Source organism: Peromyscus maniculatus, chromosome 2 (genome assembly GCF_049852395.1).
Source record: "Peromyscus maniculatus bairdii isolate BWxNUB_F1_BW_parent chromosome 2, HU_Pman_BW_mat_3.1, whole genome shotgun sequence".
Taxonomy (NCBI): Eukaryota; Metazoa; Chordata; class Mammalia; order Rodentia; family Cricetidae; genus Peromyscus; species Peromyscus maniculatus.
The window spans coordinates 186,132-204,332 of record NC_134853.1 but is presented as its reverse complement, the minus strand read 5'-3'; the positions used below and the strand labels follow the sequence as shown (position 1 = coordinate 204,332).

Sequence of the window (18,201 nt, the reverse complement as noted above, 5' to 3'; positions counted from 1 at the left end):
CCAACAAGCATTTCCTGGGAACACAACTGAGCAGGCAAAGAAACAGAAAATTTCCTACCAAGCAACACACAGGTATCACACTCTCCTAAAATCCAGAGAGGAAACAGAAACCAAGGGAACAAAACACCCACACAACAAAGACAAAACCAGATATCAGCACCAGATACAGATCGATCTGTAATCATCCCAATAGCAGATGCCTAGATGCCAGGTAAAAACACAATTACAACCAGGAAAATATGTCTTCACTAGAGCCCAGAACCCTACCACAGCAGACCCTAAATATTCCAAGACAGCTGAAAAAAAGAACTCAAAATAGCCGATATGACTAGGAATATAAGTCCTTAAAGGAGAAATGAATAAATCCCTTTTAAAAAATCCAGGAAAACAATAACAAACAGAAAGAAAGAAATAAAACTGTTCAAGACCTGAAAATGGAAAGAGAGTAAAGAAAACCCAAACTGAGGGAATTCTGGAAATGAAAAATTTAGGAATTTGAATAGAACTACAAAGGCAAACTTCACCAACAGAATACAAGAGCTGGAACACGGAATCTCGGGCATTGAAGGTATGACAGAAAAAAATGGATAATTAGTCAAAAAAATATGTTAAATCTAAAAAACTAAGATAAAACATCCAGGAAATCTGAACACCATGCAAAGACCAAATCTAAGAAAAATAGGAAGATGATGAAGAAACCCAGCCAAAAGGAACACAAAATATTTTCAACAAAATCTAGTTTTCCTAATCTAAAGGAAGTGATGTCTATAAAGGTATAAGCATACAGAATACCAAATAGAGTGGGGCAGAAAAAAAAAGTCCCCTCAGCACATAATCATCAAAACAATAAACATACAGAACAAAGAAATAAACCTATTAGAATTGCACCTAACTTCTTAATGAAGCCTCTAAAAGCCAGAGGGCCTGGACAGATGTGCTGTAGACTCTTAAGAAACCAGAGGCCAGCCTAGACTATTATGCCCGGCAAAACTTTCAATTACCATGGGTGGAGGAAATAAGATTCCATGATAAAGCCAAATTTAAGTAGTATTTATCAACAAATCTAGCACTACAGAAGGTGCTAGAAGGAAAACTCCAAGCTAAGGAGGTTAACTACAACCATAAAAACACAGGAAATAATCTCAGACTAGCAAAATCAAAAGGGAAACTCTCTCTCCTCCACCACTACCAACAAAAACAAGAATAAGAAAATAACGAGAATCAACAACCATTTGTCATTAATCTCTCTCAATATCAATGAACTGATTTCCCCCAATAAAAAGACACACATTAACAGAATGGATGAAAAACAGGATACAACCTTCCGCTGCATCCAAAAAACACACCTGAGCACCAAGGACAGATACTACATCAGAGTAAAGTGTTGGGATATACCAAGATATATCAAGAAAATGGACCTAAGAGTCAAGCTAGTGTAGCCATTTTAGTATCTTACAAAATAGACTTCAAACCAAAAGTAATCAAAAAAGATAGGAAAGGACACTACATACTCAATGGAAAAAATCCACCAAGATGACATTTGAATTCTTAACATATATACCCAAATCTGTAAAAGCACAACCAGAGCTTAAATCACATACTGACCCTCACATATTGATGTTGGGAGACTTTAATACCCCACTCTCACTAATGGACAGGTCATCCAGACAAAAAGTAGAGAAATGCTGGAGCTGACAGACTTTCTAAACCAAATGAACCTAACAGATATCTACAGAACATTTCACCCGAACTCAAAAGAATATACCTTCTTTTCTGCACCTTATAGAGCTTACTGCAAAATTGACCACATACTCAGATACAAAGCAAATCTCAAGAGATTCAAGAAAGTTGAAATGACACCCTGCATCCTATCAGACTACCATGGATTAAAGCTGGATTTCAATAACAGAAACAAAAGTCTATAAACTCATGGAAACTGAACAACTCTCTACTGAAGGAAAAAATGGATCAAAACAGAAAAAAGAAATTAAAGACTTTCTAGATTGAATGAAAATTAATACACAACATAGTCAAACTTTTGGGACACAATGAAAGGCAAGTTCATAGCACTAAATGCCTAGGTTTAAAAAAAAAAAGTGGAGAGATTGTAGCCAGAAATTTTCTGTGTCCCGAAGCTGCTCAGTCCCAAATAAACACACAGAGGCTTACTATTAATTACAAACTGTTTGGTCTATGGTTCAGGCATATTGCTAGCTAGCTCTGACATCTTAAATTAACCATTCCTATTAATCTATATTTTGCCACGTAGCCATTGCGTTACCAGTCTGCTGGCATCTTGTTCCTTGGGCAGCTGGATGGTGTCTCCTGACTCTGCCCTTCTTCTCCCTGTCTCTGCTTGGATTTCCCTCCTGCCTCTATCCTGCCTTATCATGGGCCAAAGCAGCCAAGCATATTTATTAACCATAACCATGGGAGCAACATATAATCATATAACAGAGTATAGAAAGATTGTCCCACAGAGCAAGAGATCTCATACTAGCAACTTAACAGAGCACCAAAGGCTCTAGAACACATGAAATCACATCCAAAAGGAGGAGACTGTTAGATAGTCTCAAACCCAGAGCTGAAATCAATAAAAGAGAAACATACAAAGAGAAAAATAAAGAATCAAAGAAACAAAGAGTTGGTTCTTTGAGAAAATTAGTTAAGATTGACAAACTTACCCTGATAAAATTTTGTTTCTGATAAAATTAGAAAAAAGGGGGATTATAACAACAGACACCAAGAAAATTTAGAGAATCACAAGGACACACTTTAAAAAGGTACCACTTACCAAAGTTAAATCAAGATCAGGTAAACACTGGTACAGAGAAAAATGTTCTGAACAGAATTAGCACAGGCAGTAAAACTAACAATTAGTAAACAGTACCTCATGAAACTGATAAGCTTCTGCATGGCAAAGGACACTGTTAATAGGACAAAATGGCAGCCTACAGAATGGGAAATATTTTACCAGCTCCACAGCTGAGAGAGCACTAATATCCAAAATATATAAAGAACTTATGAAATTAGATATAAAAAAACAATTCAATTAAAAAATGGGGAATAGATATATACAAAGAATTCTCAATAGAGCAATCTCAAATGGCTGAGAAACACTTAAAAGAAATGTTCAACATCCTTAGCCATCAGCAAAATGCAACTCAAAACTACTTTGAGTTTCCATCTTACACCTGTCAGAATGGCTAAGATCAGTAACACAAGTGGGCTCATGCTGGCAAAGATGTGGAGCAAGGGGAACACTCCCCCATTACCGGTAGGAGTGCAAACTTGTAAAGCCCTCATGGAAATCAATAAGGCAATTCCTCAAAAAGTTGAGAAATGATCTGCCTCAAGATCCACCATACCACTCTTGGGCATATACCGAAAAGATGCTCCAGCACACCACAAGAACATTTGCTCAAGTACGTTCACTGCTGCTCTATTCATAATAGCCAGAAACTGGAAATGACCTAGACATCCTTCAACAAAAGAATGAATAGAGAAAATGTGGTATATTTATACAAGGGAGTATTACTCAGCTATTAAAATAAAATGACATCATGCAGTTTGCACGAAAATGGGTGGAACTAGAAAAAAAAGATCACCAAGTGAGGTAACCTAGAACAAAAAAGATAAATATAGTGCATTGACTTATATATAGATATTAGCCATTAAAAAAGCAATAATCAAGCTACAATCCATAGACCCAGAGAGGTTAGGTATAGACAAAGGGTCCAGAGGGAACACACCTCCCTAGAGGTAGAAATAGGATGGATTTTATGGGTAGACTAGGGGGTGAGGGTAGAATGGGAGGATCAGTTGGTGAGGGGAAGGGGATATGGGGCTGAGGGAGAGAATGTAGGGAGAGACAGAACTGAGGGGCATTTGAGAAGAGGTAGGGAAACCTAGTGCAGTGGAAACTTCCTAAAATATATTAAGCCAATTCTAATGAAGTTTCCAAATAATGAAGACAGAGTCCCAACTGGCCATCTCTTGTCACCACAAAGCTTCCAATACCAGGACTGGGTTTCATCCAATTGAGTTGTTGGCCATAAGTGTCCCATGGAAATCCCCAAACAACCCAGGCTGTTGCCAAGACAATAGGTTGCTCTCCACAAACTAACAACAAAGCCCCATTGATGAAGACAACACCCACACAACTCACTGAACATAGAAAGGCAAGCTGGTGCCTACACAGAACCTTAACCCCCATGTTCTAGGGTCTTTGGTATGGAAAGATACTCTGCAGGCTACCAAAAGTGAAACGTAAACACCAAACCAGCCACAAAACTTTACAATCTTCCTGTCTGAAAAATATGCTAGGGCAATGGTGGAACAAAGCTTGTGGGAGTAACCAACCAATGTTTGAGTTAAGGCCTACTCCATGAGACGGAACCCATACCTGACACTGCTTAGGTGACCAAGAACCAGAGACAAGATAGTCCAGAGACCTAAGGTAAAACCAAATACTACTAGTCTAAGCAACAACAAAAAAAGTAACAATAAAATGACTCCTATGATAGTATGCTATACTCATAGATCAATGCCTTATTCAGCCATCATCAGGGAGGCATCTGTCTTCCTGTAGCAGATGAGAACAAATACCCACAGCCAGACATAATGCATAGAGAGGGACCTTGGAACACATAGCCCTAAATGGTATGTCTCCATCAATTCTCTCCCCTCAGAGTTGAAGGAACCCCAAGGAAGAGTAGGTGGAAGGAGTATGGGAACCAGTGGTGATTGAAGACAACAGAACAAGGTCTTCTAAATCAACTAAGCAAGGCTGCTATCAACTCCAGAGACTGAAGCAGCATGCACAGGGCCTAAATGGGCCTACACCAGGTCCTCTGGATATAAATTAAAGCTTTCGGGGGGCTCCAGAGATGGCTCAGTGGTTAAGAGCACTGGCTGTTATTCCAGAGGTCCTGAGTTCAATTCCCAGCAACCACATGGTGGCTCACAACCATCTGAAATGAGATCTTGCGCCCTCTTCTGGCCTACAGGCATACATGCAGACAGTATACATAATAAATAAATAAATCTTTAAAAATAAATAAATAAATAAATAAATTAAAGCTTTCACTTTAGTATTTTTATGGGATTCCTAAGTGTGTGACCGAATGGGTCTTTGATTCTTGTGCTTTCTCTTGGGGCTCTTTTCCTTCTCTTGGTTTCTTGTCCAACTTCAATAATGATTTTTGTTTTCTCTTATTATATTTTATATTGCTAAAAATATAAAATAAAATGTTTTCTTAGAAAGACACATTAATAAAAAAGGAAATGTCTTTGAAGTGATTCCCTGATTCTCACCAGAGTCTCTATTGATGAAAAATAAATAAATACATTTAATAACAGATTTCTCAGTCTTTATGTTCGATATCTGAAGCTCAGAACAAAGTTTTAGGATTTGTAAAATCATGAAAAGTAGGGGAGAAAAAAACCTACCTCATCAGTCAGTATTTTCTCTCAGGGGTCAGTACCATTGAGGCTGGCTTTTCACTTATATAGAAGGATATAAAGTCCAAGATTTTATATTAAAAGCTGGGGGACCTTGTTCAATGGCATAGCACTAATTAGAGTACAAGAGGCCCTGGTGCTCAAGTCCCAACCCCACAAAAAGAAATGCTAATATAAACTTATCACAGTAACATCACAAATACTATCTGGAACAAATTTCCGGTTTTTTAAAGAGCTTATTATTGAAAACTTAGATATTTTAGTACTACTATGTCGTCCGTCCCTCCCTCCCTCCCTCCCTCCCTCCTGTACCCCCCCCCCTCTCTCTCACACACACACACAAAGTGAGTGGGGGTAGACTGTAGACTGACTGACCTTGTATCACAAAGAAAACCAATGAGGACAAAAAGATTACTTAATAGAAGTAGGAAATAGAAGAGGTAAAGGAATGTGTGTAAATGGGAAAGCAGAACAGAAAAGAACTGCCCAGAGAAAGGGGGGAAAAGAAAAAACAGGAGGAAAACAATGAGAACAGAATATAGTGACACCAATGTATAAGAAAGCCAAAGCATGACAAATATAGTTTCTATCTAGTGCATTCCAAAACAAGTAATAGTAAAAGTTTCAAGTGTCCACAGCATAAAGAAATTGTTAGAACTATTTAAGGTATAGTTTAACTACCTTGATATAATCATTCCATGTTATATATCCATGAATCATAACCTTATAAATATGTGTAACTCTAAACATCTGATTCATGTAAGAAAAAAATCCTCTAAATGTCCCTGGAGGTCAATACAAAATTAAACTCAAGAACTGAAAATTTTTAATGAAAGATGGTCTATATTTGGACACGGGATTCGGTCACAGGTGCCCCTGGATTTTGCACCTTTTATATAAATTTTAGTTCTAAAAGAAAACTAAAATATTTAAGAATACTTATAAATGAGAATGCTGATCCACTTAAAAATAAATTATAAGTCTGTAACATTTTTAAATGAATAAAAAAATTTTAAACAAGACATAAGATTCAATTTTAAAACAAGAGGAGGTTGAACCTAAGAAAAGTTGAGGGATGAAGCTAAAAATGATAAAAAAAAATCCTACGAAATTCTCAGAGAATATAAATATTTATTAAAAAGAAAAACATTAAGAAATGGAGATGTTGCCGGGCGGTGGTGGCGCATGCCTTTAATCCCAGCACTCGGGAGGCAGAGGCAGGCGGATCTCTGTGAGTTCGAGGCCAGCCTGGGCTACCAAGTGAGTTCCAGGAAAGGCGCAAAGCTACACAGAGAAACCCTGTCTCGAAAAACCAAAAAAAAAAAAAAAAAAAAAAAAAAAGAAATGGAGATGTTGCCCAGGCAATGGTAGTATACACCTTTAATTCCAGCACTCAAGAGGCAGGCAGATCTCTGAGTTCGAGGCCAGCCTGGTCTACAGAAGAAGTTCCAGGACAGCCAGGGAAACATGGTGAGACCCTGTCTCAGAAAATGAACAGGTAAACAAAAAAAAGTACCCGAAGTACTTCAAGACTGACTCCCAATTTCCAAGCCCAGAATGGTAGCACACATCTATGATCCTAATACATGTGGAAACTGATGGGTTCAGAGCCAAGCCTAATGTGAACTACATATACCACCAAACCCAATCTCAAACACACACAAACAAAAAGCTCTCCTGATTCTGGAATTAATGAATGGGTTAGTGATTTTCACTGTATCTATAATGATAATATTTACTTTCTTCTATTGTTCATTGCAAAAACTGAGATTTTTGCAATGCAATGCAGTGCAAAAACACTGTCAAGGCAATAATACCAGTACCTGAGAGACTAAGGCAGAAGAGTCTTAAGGGTAAAGCCAGCCAGGGCTATACAGTGAGAGTGTCAAAACACAATCATAAACTTGTTAAATATAACAAACCTGTGTTTCATCAACTGTAATTCTTCATTCTGTAATCCTACCAAATATCCTAACACATTCATCCACTTAATATATGTTTCATGAATCCCTTGACCTGCCAGATACCATCACACCAGTGACTAGAAATAGAAAGATAAAGAACTCATTCTTTGTACTGGAGCACTCCACAATACAGCAACAAGAACTAACCCTCCAACTTAACTGGTATTATACTCATGTATAGAAAGTAAAACAAAACACATCAGCAAATAGCTAACTCAGAAATATAAAACTTCATGGGGTGATGACTCTGAGGCTTTTCATAAAAAAACATGCATGACAAATACAAAGATTAGGGTAATTACTTTTTTTTCTTTAAGAAATCAAGAAAACATTTGTATCTCCAGAAAATAAGTCTTATTTCCCAAGGACGGGCAATGTTAACTAAAGAGGAGATCAAGTATGCAAGTCATTTTAAATGCACTCATGACAAATAGAACCACTTCTGTGAAACTGTAGTAGTGGTTTTATGTGGGCTTTATTTTTTGTTTTGATTTTTAGGAGACAATCTTGCTATGCAGTGCAGGCTAAACTCAACTTCACTATGTATCCCAGCCTTGAATTTGAGATCCTCTTGCCTCTTCCTAAGTGCTAAGTACACCATCACATCTGGCAGGTAATTTTTTTTAGTTAGTATTGACAATCACACAATCAGACTTGGATTTTGGTCTGTGGCTTGGTAGTTACTGAAACGCCAGTGGAAAAATCACATCCAATGGCACATGATGCCAAAACAGAATAAAACTCAAATGTAATTATGTTCCTAAGCCTCCACTGGAAAAGCATAGGGGCTGACTGAATGACTCAGGATTCCACTTGGCTTGTGGTACGAATATACCCCTCTTCTAGTAATATACATATGTACACACTCCTCTCCAATCAATGCAATCAGCAACCTCAGAGTCCCACCCACAGGGGCCTACATGAAGGTATCTCTCTGAACAAGGGGACAAGTTTTTACTCTAACAATTAAACTCGGAAAGTTTGTATTCAAAAGTATTCTCAATGCATTCTAGTCTGAAGATCAGAGGACGGATCCAGCCAGGGCTGGTTTGGTATACATGAACAGTAAAACAAAACTGCATCTTTTTTAGGAATTATACTCTAAATCCACTTTATTCCTCTGTATATGACTAAAATTAGATGTATATGGGAAGGAATATGCACAATGGAAAAATTATTTTATGACCTAATCAATCAATCAATCAAAGTAGAGAACCATTCAAACTACAACCTTAGCAATCAGCCCATCCTTCCTTTAGACCTCCTGAACCCAGACAGCAACTTGAGGCCTTGAATATTTTCACTCAGGTGGCTGGCTGCTCCCTTGAAGTATATGCTAAATTTTTCTACCGCTTTGCTTTAAATAAAATTTCCTTGCTACTTTTGCAAATCAGTGTGGGTTTTAATTTCAATTCTCTGAATAAATGGCCAAGAATCTGGAAACACAAAGCGCCAACACTGAGCACAGGTAACATCAGTATTCCAACTTCCTCTTTAAATGTATTTGCAAGTTACATGGCATCTTCAAGAAAAAGGCAGCTGAAACAAGAAACCTGGACTCAGGGAATCAATGATCTGTTTCCTTCCTCCTTTACAAAATAAAACACTATAAAAGAAGAAGTATGCTGCCAGAGGAGTAAAGCCAATAACATTTTTAGCACAATCCTAGAGTTAGCTGCTATGAATTAGATCTAAGCATATAAAACAATTTAAATCATCAGTCAAAAGTTTAAAACACCTTTCCCACCAGATGATTCATTTTTGTTATTTAAAACTTTTGAAATTGCACAGAGAGATTAATTTTAAAAACACATTTAAAAATACGTAGAGCTGGAGAGGTGGCTCAGCAGTTAAGAGCCTTACTGTTCTTCGTGTCCCAGAACCCACCTTGGACAACTCACAACTTATAAATCCCAGGTCCAGAAGATCCAACACCCTCTTGTGGCCTCTGCAGGACCCACATACACACACCCAACTTATAATCATACACATACACATAAAAATAAATCTTAACAAGAACCTCACAATTTATCAAGTTGAATTTTAACTGAAGAACTACTTTAGTTAGATCAGCACTGCAAGGAACTAATTCATTAAATATTTGAGTATTTACACAACTTTATAAAGTCTGTCAATCATGATTACTTGAGATATTCCAGCAATATATTCAGTTTCCACTAAACTGACAATACTCTTGAGTTATTTTAATTTTATAGTTCAGCTAAGAAATTCTGAAATTATTTAAAACCTTATTTATATAACTTACCTTTAAGATTTTGGACAAATTTCCACTTTTTTTCTATACAATAAACCCAGTTTCCAACATTCTAAATTGTTATTGCTCTTAAAATGCAAGTCTTGTTGGAAGTAATCATTTTTGGTACTGTGGAAAGGCAAATGCTAACATTTTTTTATACTCCTTCCTGCCAAGCATTCACAAATTCTACCACTTGTTTTCATTCCTCCTCGTTTATTTATTCCTCTCCAATGTATGGTAAGAATTTAAGCCAGCACACAAAGGAAAGTAGATAAAGAGAAATGACCAACAGGTAGATGAGGTTGAGCAAAGCCATCACTTCTATAAGCTACAAATCAAGTCTACAATCCACAAAGCAGAAACTTTTTGTTCAAATTGTCTAACTGTGCAATTCAATGGGAACACTTAGTGCCTTTTCCTCTTACACTTTTAAAAACCTAGGTTAAAGTTTCAGAGTACATTTTTCATATATCTTTTTACAAGTGAAAGAAACAGCACTAGAAACTTCATTCCAGAATATTCTCATGAACTGGTGGAGGCTGAAATTGTGTTTTCAAAATTTGATTCGACCAATGACACAAATTTAACAATAAACATGACAGCAAAAATTTTGTCTAAATACCAAATACCATTATTTTACTGCTTCTTAGAATTTAAATTATCCTTATAAACAACTTCTCAGAAGCTACTAGGGGCTAGGCATGTAGCTTAATTGTGGAACATGATTTAGCAAGTACAACATCATAGATTCCAATCCCAGAATTGGGAGGGGGAGCACTAATGATATGTATTTAATCTCCATGTCCACAATAAAGAAGTATTTATAAAGTCCTTAATTCTATTCTCTAATACTGCAAAATGAAAAACTGCAGTAACTTAAATTCATGTCTTAAAAGAAAATACATTTAATTAAAGTTATAAAACACAAACTAATTATCTAGTAAAACTTTCCAGTAAATTAAGTTTAATTTGCTTTAGTTAAAAATACATGGCTGTATTGGGCGATAGTAGACCACTCCTTTAATCCCAGCACTTGGGAAGCAGAGGCAGGTGGATTTCTGAGTTCAAGGCCAGCCTAATGGGCAAAGTGAGTTTCAGGACAGGCAAGGCTACACAGAGAAACCCTGTCTTGAGAGAGAAAAAAAAAGAAGAAGAAGAAAGAACATGGCTGCAATAGTAAAAGATTAAACTACCTTAATATTAAAAAATTCTAAGGGGTTGGGGATTTAGCTCAGTGGTAGAGTGTTTGCTTAGCAAGCACAAGGCCCTGGGTTCAGTCCTCAGCTCAAAAAAAAAAAAAAAAATCTAAGCATAATATATAAAAATGATGTTCATCTTTAAATATTTTAGAACCCCATTCAATTACTTATAATCTCAAAAGTAGTCTTCTATGCCATAAACCTGCAAGTGTTATTTACCAAACATAGGCAAACTACATGGATTAATTCACATTATATTAGTCTTGTATTCAATTAGATGTCTATCTGGAAAAATTAGCAAAATCTAATAGAAGTTTAACTTCTTAAAATCTTAATCTACAAAAAACTTACCTGATTTGTCTGGCTACTTAAGTATGGCTCAAAATCATCATCATTTACAGCATCTTTTTGATGAATCGAACCATTTTGTACTGAAACTAAAAAACATACTTGTATTAGAAATGTAATCCTTATAAAATTTATAGCACAATCTAACATTTTAAAATTTTTTCAAGTCAACTCCGCAAAAAATAATCCTGAATTCCTTGCTGTTTTAAGAAGCCTCTTAAGGATAACCTTTAGAAATAAATATTTAATATGTGCCACAGAAAACTTAGAAATCCTGTGATTCATAAGTCCAACATTATATAAGCCAGATCTATACACTCCCCCTGACCAAAATCTTAAATACCCCAATTTCAACATTGTAGTGAACAAAGAAACACACAAATGTTGGAAAGGGCTTCCTAAAATTTTGTGTGACTTTAAAATAACTTTAAGTAATGATGTAGACAATATTATTTGAGCATGTGACCTAACTTTGTAAAAGTCGAATAATCTGATAAAGGTAAGAATTTTTTTTCTTACCAAAACTGGGTCTTCCTATGTTACGCAGGCTAACCTTGAATTCTCAATCCTCCCACTTCAGCTTGTGAAGCAATGGGCATACAGGCATGTATACAGCACCAGGCCCAGCCTTCTAGTAACTATTTATGACCTAAAGTTCCAGTAATTACTTAAATTTCGCAAGTCAAAGTGGTTAAAATTCATGATTATGAAAAATCTAGAAAGGACTAGCCTGATACCACATACTGGTTATCACAACATTTGAGAAGCAGAAGCAAAAGGATCACAAGGTTAAAAACCAGTGTGGACTATGGCCTTATGTTGTTTTGGTTTGGTTTTTGGCAGTACTGGGGGCGCCAACCCAGGCCCCATGTATGCTATTTACGTACTCTAATTCAAATATGTAAGACTGATTCTCTAATACATGTGTGTGCACATACCTTGATTCCCAAAGGCTAACTGAGGGTAACTCCTCACTGGTGAAGAAGTTAACATGCACTGAGAGGCTTTGAGTTCAAATCCAAACACCAATAAATAAGACTTTCACATGAAAGTAAAACAATTAAGACACCAAAGATGATGATAATTACTCATGAAACACATGAGAAAACAAATTAGAGGATAAATCAGAACGTCACGCTAGTTAAAAAGCTATTTCATAAACACTGTAAAAAATATGTCTGTAGTCAAGAAAAAAATATATTTGGACACTGCCCCAAATATGACTGAGTACATATAAAGCCACCTCCTGGATTCAATTTCAGGTCTACTACCAAGGAGGCTGGTGGTCTCCATTTGAGCTCACTAATCTGATGACTATTCAGGTTATTCAGTCACTGCCTACTTCATTTCATCTTCGTATTAAATGACCATACTGAATAATCTTTATTAATACTGAATACTGCAACACCCCAAATAAAACTAAAATTTTTCTGAACCAGAAAAACAGACAAAGGTTACTAGGATAATATCTGATATGGTATCAATATTTATTATTGGAACATGAAATGGAAAAAAAAGCAATTTCTGAGGGATATCAATCTCTTAGAACTACTGCTCAAAACTATATCACAAAGTAGTGCCAACTAATGTGGGGTTAATTTTATCCAGAGCATCAACTCTAATTTTGCCCTAAGTGTACATCTCCTAAAATGTAATGTTAGTGAGCCAGTGGCTTATAAGCAAAGATCTGTAAAATCCCTTCATTGTTTCCATCCAGTGATGATCAGAGATGGCTCAAAAATAAAGCTACTCTGAACATGAAGCCTTCAAAGCTGATCTCTATGACCCAAAGATCAAATGGATCCTGACTCCACTTATAAGATTTAACTGTATGTCATAAGGTCTTCATTAGAGCTAGACTTAAGCTAAATGTGCCCCAGAATTAAAATGTTTGTTACCACTAACAAAATAAAAAGGAGGGTGCCACAGAATATACCCAATGCCATCTGAGGGCTGAGGTAACCACTGCAGTCCCACAGTCTGCTACACCTGTGCTTCCCACTGGTTTGATTATTCCTTTCTCAACAGTGGCGATGCACCATCTTTTACTTCTTGAAGAACAAAAATAAATAAATAAATAAAAGTTTCCTATTTCTGGACTACTAAACTGGTATGCATATCAGCCAGTATCTAAAACAATCGTTTGTATCTCTTGCATCCATTAGTTCTTGGTTATCTAATCCATACTGCTATATAATCAAAAAAGTATTCACTAAAAGGCTCCTAATAAGATATTGACTGTTTCTTTAATTTCAGAAGCGTATTTTTCTTAAAATAACTGGGGTTTTTTTGTTGTTGTTGTTGTTTTTGATCATTGTTTAAGGGCAATCTAATGTCTTGGAGACTGAAAGTCACTGAACAGTTAATGAAATCTAAGCCACTTCTATATTGTGTAAAAGTTCTCCAGGGGAAAAAAGAACAGATGACTTACATGATTCTTCTCCTGTTTCCTCTGCCCTATGAAGCAAAGTCAAATCAAGATAGAACATGGGCCTTAGAAGCCAGGTGATTCTCTGCTCTGGTCCTGACTACATCAAGTTAGGAAAGTCAACAGATGTGTGCATCATGTTTTCCCACCTACAAAAACAGCGACAATACCATATACCCTCTATCTCCTTACAGGAATGTTGTGAGGATTAATAATATGAAGCCAAATAATGATAGTATGGTGCTTTGAAATCATTTCTTGGGGGGACAGAGAGAAGAGATACAACATAATATTGCCAAAATACACTACTTTTCTGAAGCATTCAAACAACCAACTTCAACCTAAATCTTTTAAACTGCAGTTGTATAAAATGGTGTACATGTCCCTCCTACAGAAGAAAAGAGGAGGAGAAAGAAAACCGATTTCCACGTGTTGCTTACTTATATAAACTTATGGGACAAAAGAACGGAAGGAGGAAGGCCCAAGAGGACATCTGACACACAAATGAAGACACAGCAAGCAAAGTTCTTCTTAATAAAGAAAATTATGAGCCAACAAGTAATTATCCTTAAATTTTAACTATCCTTTGGTAATATCTTGCCAAGTATAACAAGCAATTCTGACATTTTATATAGGAAAAAAAAACTAGTTAAAAAAAGGAAAATAAAAATCTAAAAATAAGTAAACCGAAAAATTAGAAATATTTCAGAAGCTTTTTTGTCTTCCCAAATAGACTGAACAGAACTCCTTTTTATTCCTTTAGTACAATAAGCCTTAAGGATATGCTTGAAAATACTTTGCAGGAAAATAGACTCTAAAGCCAGGTGTTAGGCTAAGAACATCAGCTAAAGGTAATTCAGAAAAGAAACACAGCATCTCAGAAATCATATTAAGTCAACTAGTTTCAAAATTTTAACTGACACCAACTTCTTAGGAACATAAAGTTCTTAAGCTCTGAATTCAAAATTACTAACCCTATCTTTACAGTTGTAAAGCAGGAAGAAGTTGTTATACTTTCTGCTTGATAATGATGTACAGACTATAAGACAATTTCACTAATTAAAATTAAGTTAGCTAAGGCAGAAGCTTTTCTCAAACACACAAAAGCTCCTACTGCCACTTGCTAGTCGCCCTGACTTGGCCTGTAAAGTATTTATAAGTTTACTATGGTTTCTATCATTTTAAATCAACTTACATGATTTTAAATATACCAATACTTTTGGACCAGTAGCTTTTCTTCTCCTCCTCAAAAGAGGATAAAAAATAATTCAACAAATAGTAACTAGAGCAATAAGCTATTATAATTACAATAATCCTAATAAAAATAGTCACTGGCTTTTTTGTTTACAGAAGAGAAATTTTGCCGGGCGGTGGTGGCGCACGCCTTTAATCCCAGCACTCGGGAGGCAGAGCCAGGCGGATCTCTGTGAGTTCGAGGCCAGCCTGGGCTACCAAGTGAGCTCCAGGAAAGGCGCAAAGCTACGCAGAGAAACCCTGTCTCGAAAAAACCAAAAAAAAAAAAAAAAAAGAAGAGAAATTTTAACAAAAAGGTACAATATGCTCAGCAAACTTAGTAAATCAGTAGCTCTATGTGGTATTAGAACCCAGGACTTTAAGAAATCCCAGACTCATCCTAAGAAAAAATTATAAACTGAACAAAAAGAGTAAAAGAAAAACTGGAAGAAAAAAGAACTATCCCAAAACCACAATTTGTATGTGTATCTAAATATTAAATCAGAAGTGATACTAATAATTAAAAATTGTCATATAAAAAATTTAGTCACCAGGTAATGCAGTCTGTGGCTAACTTCTATCTGTAAGGTGATTTATAAATAAGTGTGATAACAACAAAGAAGTCATTTGGCAAAATGAAGTGATTCTTGAGTAAACCTAACTTTGATAATATAGAACAAGCTTACAATACCCAATCTAGATGGTCTATATTTATATATATATATATATATATATATATATATATATATATATATATATATATATAAAAAACTTCACGGAAGTCACTTACCTTAAAACAGGTAACACAAAGCACCTAGCACTTCAAATAGCCTTGCAAAGTGCCATTCCCCATAGTTCTAGGATAAAATAGTTTACACTAGGCAATAATGACCATAGATTTCACAGATGGTCAGATAAGCCGAAAAAGAAAAAGAAATTCCTTTTAAATTTACAAATGTTTAATAACTAATTTTAAATTAACCTCTAATTCTGAAGTTTATAATTATAACTGAAATTCTATGAATTAAAAATTCCTAAATATTTATATGCTGAAAAAAAACATCATTAATTAAAATAAAGCAGTAAGCTTGTTACCTAACACACTACAATGCATCTGGTATATACAAATTCTTATATAAAATGTAGCACAACATGAAGGAAATTATTTTGCGAAGAACACAATTATTTTCTAATTAACCAGCATTGCAACATAAAAACCCAAGGAAAAAAATTAAAATCATCAATAGAAACATGAAACTTACACCTAAAGGGCTATTATAGATCTTATTTTCTAAGCAGTACTTGATTACTGGGGGTAAAAAACAGGAAGTATAATTGTATTTAGTGTCATTTCCGGCACTACAAAACGTTATAAATACATAGTTCATTGTAATGTTCTTTAATTGGCACCATCCCAAGAAAGGAGTTATTGTTCTACACTAATATCACATGATTTATGTCATAATGTTTCAATCAGCTGACTACTTAGTTCCACAGGCATAAATACAAGCTACATCTATGTTTTAAATGCCTTACTTTTAGTGGTAGTTTTTAAATAGTAAATCATATAATACTAGCAATAACTGCACAAATAATTTCCTTCTCGGGCTTTTGTAAGATACCAGATTGAGACACACCTTGCAATCAGGGCTATACAGTAAGATTACATATTTGCTGTTAGGAGTTCTGTACTGTTGTTGCCTCTTTGCAAGCAACTTCTATGGAATCAGTGATTAACCGTATGATTTTCATTAATGTGACATAGAACGCCATGAGAATTTCAATGTAAACCAGACATTTCAAACAGAATGTTCACTTTAAAAACGCACTTAACTATACACAAATGCAGAAAATTGTGTGACCTAAGTTATGTAACAAAGATAAAATAGAAAACTAAAGAAATACCATTACGCTAATTGAAATACAACCAAGACAGCTGTTTATTCTTGCAGTACCTCGGTTTCTACAAACGTAGCTTCAAACCCAGAAACTACCTAAATGTTGGCTGTCTCAGCTGCGATGGATGTTTTCCTAACATTTAATATTTAAGAAGAAGAGCAAAAAACAAGCAAGAAACCTCTCGCCGTTTAAAAATAACATCTAGGCAACCTCTGAGGATTTAAAAAAAAAAAAAAACATAACCAAACTCACCTTTATTTCCTTGCCCTTTAGGTCTCTGGAGCAAGACGAAAGATGTGGTGAAGGGAGGGGTGGGGGGAGGAGAGGAAAGAAAAGTGTGTTAATCAGAGACATTCTCGGAGACAAGTTATTCCGAACAATCCGCGTAGGAGTGAACCCCACCAGCTCCTCCGCAGCCACTCCGCCTGTCGGCCTCCCGCCGCCCCTCCGCATCGCCCCCAGCGCCCGCCTCTTGCTCGGGGCGCCGCCGCGGCCGCCGCCGGGACATCCGGCCCTCGGAGCGGTGCCGGGCCCCGGCCGCAGGCTCAGCCGCCCAGCGCGCACGCCGGACCTGGGCGGCAGCCCCGACCCCCGGCAGCCGCGGCGCCGTTACAGGGCCGGCCGGCGGCGGCGGCGGCGGCGGCGGCCTGAGGAGCCGCGCCGCCCGCGAGGGTGGAGCTCTGCGGTTCGGGCCTTCGCCGAGCCCGGGGCCCTGCTCCCTCACCTGATCCACGCTAGTGGCTGACATTCTTCACCGCAACCCGAGAGGAGGAGCCGCCGCCGCCGCCGCCGCTGCTGCCGCCGCCGCCGCCTGGGCCTCTCCGCGAGCACTCACAGCAGTCGGCTGCCGCCCTCGCGAAGCTCTGCTCCAGCCGCCGCCGCCGCCGCCGCCGATCGCGGGGACTCCGGAAAGCGGGCTCGCGCTCGGGAATCGCGGAAGGGGGCCCGAGCTCGCCGCCTGCACGCTGCTCGTCCCCGCTCGCCCTCCGCTCCTCGGGCCCACAATGGCGGACAAGCTCCCGAGCCCCACTTCCGCTCCGGGCCGCCCTGACCTTCCGCTATCCAGTCTGACGTCCACGCACACCTCGCAGTTCCTCCCCCACTCCCGCCACAGACCCTGGCTCCGCCCTCGCCTCGTCACGTCATCTGAACGGGTGGGAGGGGGGAATATGAGCGGGGGGGGGGGGGACGAGAGCGGAACGCGGGACGCATGCGTGGGACGGAACCCGTCCCGGTCGGGCGGCGTCGGCCTTGGGGCTCCAGCACCCGAACGTAGCGCGAGGTGACTCAGGCATCCTCCGGTTCCGATCCCGCAAAGCCAGTGCGGGGTCCGGGACCACGAGCTCAGTCGCCACTTTGTGCCTCTCGGCTCGAGTCGGTTTGGTTTTTGTGAATCAAGTAGCCTTCCGG

At 37.9% G+C, this 18,201-nt stretch overlaps 1 protein-coding gene across 4 annotated transcripts in view; it reads right to left on the bottom strand.

Annotated features, from left to right (window-relative positions):
• The window catches only part of Ythdf3 (YTH N6-methyladenosine RNA binding protein F3), a 34,129-nt gene extending 16,203 nt beyond the window's left edge, over positions 1-17,926 (bottom strand). Inside the window, exons 1-4 of one of the 4 annotated variants that reach the window (XM_076563656.1) lie at positions 17,516-17,853; positions 17,044-17,068; positions 13,663-13,808; positions 11,235-11,320 (exon numbers count right to left, since the gene is read on the bottom strand). In XM_076563656.1, coding sequence (XP_076419771.1) covers positions 11,235-11,320; positions 13,663-13,720 — 144 coding nt within the window. In that variant the 5' untranslated portion in view covers positions 13,721-13,808; positions 17,044-17,068; positions 17,516-17,853. Of the gene's footprint in view, positions 1-11,234; positions 11,321-13,662; positions 13,809-17,043; positions 17,069-17,515 lie in introns of all 4 variants that reach the window. The other 3 variants (XM_076563653.1, XM_076563658.1, XM_076563657.1) reach the window with 3 other exon arrangements.
• Between the last annotated feature and the right edge of the window lie 275 nt (positions 17,927-18,201).